At 43.9% G+C, this 6,856-nt stretch overlaps 1 protein-coding gene across 1 annotated transcript; it reads right to left on the reverse strand.

The window, feature by feature from the left end:
* Window positions 1-462: 462 nt before the first annotated feature.
* On the reverse strand, window positions 463-2,029 carry LOC133739221 (U-box domain-containing protein 26-like). Its single transcript, XM_062166959.1, has one exon. The coding sequence runs from the start codon at window positions 1,923-1,925 to the stop codon at window positions 678-680; it is 1,248 nt and encodes a 415-aa protein (XP_062022943.1). The 5' UTR covers window positions 1,926-2,029; the 3' UTR covers window positions 463-677.
* Between the last annotated feature and the right edge of the window lie 4,827 nt (window positions 2,030-6,856).

Raw genomic sequence — 6,856 nt, forward strand, 5'->3', positions numbered from 1 at the left:
AAAAACATTTGATACTAGATACTTGCAGCTTGGTGGATACAACCAATATTCTTAAATATGATATCTTCATTTGATTTTAGCTTTCTCAAGTATTACTAACAATCAAATGAAAATACCAATAAGGAAATTGAACTTGAGCAAATGCTCATAATATATTTTCTCACTCAAGTAGCACTTCAACCATTGAAGGAACCTTAGAAAATTTTTTCCTTTTTGGTGAAGATTTCATGTACCCCCAAAAATAGAAAGAGGAACCTCACCATGAGCTTCCAAGTTCCAATCCAATAATCCATCATGCCCCCAAATTCCACTCTGATCACTAGTGTCACAAGTGACATTGGACATTCCCATTTCACCCAATAACCACAAAGATTCCACAAACAACTTAAAAAGGTATCATTTTAAGTTTGTCAATTTATAAAGAAAAAATAAAACCAGAAGAAAAAGAAAGAAAGAAAAAAATTCACCACAGTAACTTATCTATCTTTTCATCATCTGCTTCTAAACAAAAATTCTTACATACAAAGATTACACAAAAATTACATCCCTTTATATACCCATCTACCACCTCAATTCTTCTTCCCTTTGGGCTCTTTTTTTTTTTTTTTTAACCTAAAAATTATGAAGAATTGAGATTACTGTGAAGGACGAAGAAGAAGAAAATGAAAATTGAAAAACTACCATACGACGTCGCTGCAAACAAAGTCATCCGAATTTCCGACAGAATCTTCGGGCCACGAATCCCGAAGAAGCTTCAGCAGCAGCTGCGCCTTCCTCTTCGCCCGGTCCGTGCAGTCACTCTGCACCAGCAATAACAGCTGCGTCATAATCCCCGCCGCCACGGCGTCGTTTTGGCTCTGCTCCGACTCCGAGCACAATGACAAAAGTGCCCCCGCCGCGTACTCCGTCGCCCGGTCCGAGATCTTCAGTATCGTCTTCACCAGCAGCGGCACCGTCAGCGCGTGCGCCGCGAACGCGCTGCACCCTTCGGGGATGCGGCAGAGGAGCTCTATGGTGGCCAGGGCTCTCTCCGAGTCGCATTTCTCGAAGTCGGCGAGAGTGTTGATCAGCGTCTCCGGCGCTCCGGCCGACACGGCCTTCTCACGTGTCTGCTTCACCAGGCACAACGCGAACAAGGCTTTGATTCCGATTTTCAGAGCCCGCGGGTGAGCGATTGGGTTCCGGAGAATTTCGATCACGCCTCGGTGGATTTCATCCACATTGCTTATCTGCGCTCGGAGCTCCGCCGTCCGCGACCCGGCCAGGAGGTTCTCGATCAACGCGGCCGAGTTGACTCGGACCTCCATGGAATTGTGGAACAGGAGCCGGGCCAGGAACCCGACCCGGTCCGGGTCCGACGCCACCGCCACGCAGTCGGACTCGGCGAGCGGGAACATTACGAGAAGCGCGAGCGCCTCGCGGTTCAGCTCGGAATCGGGGCAGGAGTCGGCGAAGACGATATTGACGAGGATTTCCCGCGCGTTAATGTGGGAGGAGATGATGGAGCGGTTCTTATCCAAATCGCGGGCCAGGCCTCTGAGGCGGCGCAGCGCGGCGAGCCGGGTCGGGTACGGGTTGGAGTGCGACCCGGCCTGTGAGAGGAGCGACCGGACGAGGGTCGGGTCGGCGGGTTGTTTCGGCGTCGGAATTCGCTCGACGCCGAAAGAGCGGTTGGCGACGCACCACTCCTGGATGAGCCGGCGGAGAGTGTGGTTGGGGATGAGGGTGAAGTCGGCGAGTTGGGTCCGGGTGACGGGGCAGGTGGTGTTGCCGGTGGCGACCCAGGACTCGATGCTGGGGCGGTCGTAGGTCTGGCCGGTGCTGATTATAACCGGGTCGCGCATGAGCTCTAGGGAGATCGGACACCTGAAATGGTAGGGAATCTGCACCCCGACTAAATCCAACGGCTCTAAACTGCCCGGCATGGTGGGGCGGTGGTACTACTAGAAACGGGTTACTAAATCAGAGGGGCTCTGCAAATTGCGCTTTTGGTTTTGGGGTTTGGTTTTGGTAAGCTTTGGGTGGTTTTATTTATATTAGAGACCGAATGGAACAGAGAGACATACCCAACCAGGGGCCTGGACTACTGGGTGGACCGTGGACTGCACTCATCTGACTCTTTTTGGCCACACGTGTGGGCGAGGTGCTGGCATTTTTTTAACTAAATTTTGGGGGTTTGGTTATGGTTCGGTCAAATTGAAATGTTGGACTGGGGGGTTTGGGTGGGGCCCGGACCCAACTCAGCCTCATTCTGAAATCTTACTCCTGTGTACATCATGGTTTTGTGTTAACGTGACTGGCTCCTCCACCATTTGTCTACCACAACTGTTTTAGGGATTGATTGAGCAACCAGCATCATTCATTCATTATGGGTAGGTAGTGGTCTTTGCACTCATGCCCTTCCTCTTATAACAATCTTTGTAACGCACCCCCGTTAAATATCGGAATTAATTACGTTGACTCAAAACATACGACAGTCTTTAAAGCTGGCTCAAGTAGTCAAGTGTGATATATAATTTTCCGTTATACATATAATGTTGCATGTATTATGTAAACCTAATACGTTATGCATCCCTTACGGTTTTCATACTTATACATTTCGTGTGACGGTTACGATATTGTTTAGTTGTTTAAGATTTGACCGTGTGTATTTTGTTACTATCATAATTATTTGTTTAGCCCCAGATTCTATTTCTATGTTCTTTCCTGTAGTTGCCAAGGACACTTATGATTTCACATCCAAGTTGTTTTGACATAAAGCACCGATGGGAAAGCGAAATTACAAAAGTCATTGATTTATGTTGGTTTGATATCATTAGGTTTAATTGTAAAGAAGTTCCAAAGTGAAAGTAGTGATCATTGTTTAATAGATAAAATATCTTGCAAACCATTTTAATTTCTAAAACTGAATTAATTCTCCGCAGTGATTTAATGATAAAGCACATAATAAGTTGTAAATTAAGAGAATTTAAAGATAAAAGTATGATCGGAGTGTGAGATATAAATATAAAGGCGTGAGTAGATTGTTCCCTTAAGTGCACCGAAGTAAAACATAAATAAAAATACTGTCCAAGGCCAAATATATATGTAATTAAGAGTGAACTTTGCATAGACTAGCAAAAACAAAAACGGAAATAGTAAAGAAAAGGAACATGACAAAAATACAAGGGCTGAAGCAAAGATACGAAATCAATTAGGTTTGAATCGTGTGGTATTTAGTGGGCAGTCAACGGTCAAAGATGAACAGATTAAGAGAGAGATGGTGAGAGAAAGAAATAGGCAAATAGCGGGTCCAGGTTGTCTAAGAGTGTCCGCTCTCCACCAAAAAAATAAAATGTGGGTGTGGATAACATCAAGAGGGTGGTTGCTGGGGTAGGGGGTTTGCCTTCCACAAAAGTGGAAAATTATGCTGATTAAGTAGGACCCAATGGTGGCTACCTTAACATAATGGACTATTATTCCTGCTCATATATCCATCAGTGGTGCTGGAAATTGGATCTACTACTGCACTGCACGCTATGCCAGGCGAGCACTGCAATTTGTACTCAAGGGCAATGTGAGACTTCTCTCTTTTTTTCTTTTTTTTTTTGAATAAAGGTCTGACCTTTATTCTTCGGCCATGATGTAAGGCGAGTACTTGGGTAAACTGTAAACCCAAGCTTGTATTTGCATTGATCCTTTAATTATGCTCAAATATTTGTAACTCTTTTATTATTAATACGAATAAAAAAACTTCGACTAATAGAAATGGTTTAATCAACATATCTAGGGAACACACCCCACGTTCTAACCCTAAACCTATTAACAATTTTTCCGTTGTTTCTCGTCTGGCTGCATCATGGTGATGGCGCAGGCCTCTGGCCTCGCCGGAGTGAGTCGAGTGCGGCCGGACGGGATGCTGGTGTTGGTGAATGTTCTAGTAATCGGAGATTGGGGCTGAGAGGGTTACTGTTGTGTTAGTTCCAGTTGATGGCGACGTTGGCACAGACAGTCGTTTTACAGCGGACGGTGGTGGCAAATTGTCTGTTTGGGGTTCATGCTCGATCTGGATTGTGGGTCTGTGGTCGGATCCGTTCGGATCTCACCACAAATTCATCTAAGAGTGGTGGCAGCCTAATCGTGTAGCTGAGGGCGGCGGAGGGAGTCACATTCACATTGGGCTCTCAAGGTTTGGGGTTGTGGTGGGGGATGTTATGCTTTGTTTGTTACGTCCCGTATCTAGATTTGTCGGTAAACGATTAAAATATTACCCTTTTTACTTTCATTTCGAGCATGCATTGGAACTTCGAAGTTGATTTTTTCTTCGGTTCACTTTTCAAGGAAACTTCCATCATGAAAGTTATAGAGTACATTAAACCGAGTCCGTGGCAATACGGCCTGCAAAAATCAGAGTTCGTATGAGAAAGATTCAGTTTACAGAAGTTTATGAATTCCTCGAAGTTTTCCGGGGCAAAATTGACTTTTTTCCACCGAGACTATAAATAGATGAAACCCTAGTTTTTGGAGGGGGGAACCCTCATTTTCTCAGCCGGATACCCAAAGTGAGAGAGAGAGAGAGAGAATCGATCGGGTCGACCCGACCCTAAATAGAAAACCCGGTGGGCTCTCCGCCGTCCAGCCACCACCGGACACGCCACCGGTTGCAAAATGACGGCCTTCTCCCCCTCTGTTGATCTTTGGCCACACCTTTGATCGATTTGAGGTGTGCAGCAATAATTGTGGCCGAGAAGCCCGTTCGGATCCGTGCAAACTGACCTGGCCGGAACTTTCTCTTCCGGCCACCATTGTCAGCGATTCCACTTGGGCTTTGAAGCCCTTCATCTGCTAGTTTAACTTACAGGACTCGCTCCGAATTTCACCCTAAAATCCGAAGTGGCCATGCGGGGTCCATCTTAGAAGAAATTCTACCAAAAATTTGGCAGAACCTCCTCTAAAATGGACTACCCAAAAACCTGTGGAAAGACAATACACTTCCAAACAATCCAACCTTATTCTTCTGGAACCACCCTGCTCCCTAAATCATAACATCTCTCATTTCACAAAACAATTCTGAACTTAAGAATATTAATCTCCTGGGTTATCAGAGCAATCTAATGCACAGGGTGTACAAGAGGATAGAATACAAGATAAATGACCGATACATTTTATAATGCGGAATCTATGACAGCTATGCATCAACCCCATGTACGCTCGACCTCAAGCTAATCTGGCATGCAAACTGGGCATTTGAAACTGAAGGGCCCAGTGGAAAAACATTTAAAAACCGTTAGAGTGAGTGGACGAAAAATAAGTAATTTCAAATGAACAAGTGAAACTTAATGCTTTCCCAAGTTATTCTCTAAAATCTCACATGCAGTAAAAATCTTGAAAATACTCTTAATCATCATCTTTACTGAAATCTCAATCACGTAATGTCGAACATCTCGAAATCTCTTCAATATATAATGATATTTCAAAAATCTCGTTAAATTATTCATATCTCAAATAGGCGATTATTAGAGGGGACTGCCGACTAGTCATCTCTTGCCACCTGGAGGAGACTGCCGACCAGTGACACATCGGAGGGGACTGCCAACCGGACGAAGAGGTGATGGTTAGAGGGGACTGCCGACTAACCATACTAGTTAGAGGGGATTGCCGACTAACTACCTCATGCCATCTGGAGGGGGCTGCCGACCAGATGACGCATCTGAGGGAACTGTCGACCGAAATATTCTGGAGGGGACTGCCGACCAGAATATTGTCTGGAGGGGATTGCCGACCAGACTATTACCTGGAAGGGACTGCCGACCAGGTAATGCATGCATGCGCTGACTTATTTACCTCCTCGAATAATCTGAAACCATTAAATCATAATATAGCTCGTGATTAATCCATACTCAAATATCATCATTAGTAAATCATCGAAACCATACAAATACTTGATAAGTCAAAACTCAACAGAAATCATCATAAGATCTCACCAATTCACCAACTTTCCGAAAGAGGTCATAATAGCTCGAAATTCAAGTAACTCAATAATTAAATAAAAGCTTTCGGAAAGTGAAACTCAATCTCAACTTAATCAACCTCGTAAATCATCAAAATTTCGATAAATCAAAGCTCATAAAATTCGGAATATCAATAAATTATAAAACTCAATAATTCAAATCATAAATTAAATCTCAATCGGAAAATAATAATATACTGCATGCACAATTAATTAAAACAAATGTCCACTCACAGTACTGTTTAGGCGACCACCAAACGGTTTCCTTCATGGAGCAGTAGCTCGGTACGTCGTCCTATACACAATTATAATTCATGAATAACAATCCGGAAATTAAATACGATTCCCACATCATATCCTCATAATTCAACATTTCCATTTCTTCTCCGATTTAACCAAAACTTCACCATTAACACCAATTCCTTAATTTAAAGGTTATATGGCAGAACCGAGAGAAATCTGATGGCCGGATTCTCGTAAATCAATAACTGAACTATCGAACTTTAGAAATTCAAAATCAATATCAAACCTCTTCTATTTCCACCAAAAATCATATCTACATATTTTTTAACTCACAATTGAATTATCTAACCAAAACCGAAAACCAGAAACTGTCCTACGTGCCACCAAAAGTGGCGGCACCACCTCCGATGGCCACCAAAATTCCCCAGTAGCATCATCTCGACATTCTATGCATCTTTCGTAACTGTGACAAAGCTCAATTTCAAGTCTAAGTATCGGAATTTACCTCAAATCCACGGGATGCTTCTCGTCGTCGATTCACCGTACTCCGGAAAAATTAAGGTTACCCACGAGCATGGGTCGAACCACGAAGACAAGGACTCCATGTTATGGGTGGTGGGACGG

This window comes from Rosa rugosa, chromosome 3 (assembly GCF_958449725.1).
Source record: "Rosa rugosa chromosome 3, drRosRugo1.1, whole genome shotgun sequence".
Lineage (NCBI taxonomy): Eukaryota > Viridiplantae > Streptophyta > Magnoliopsida > Rosales > Rosaceae > Rosa > Rosa rugosa.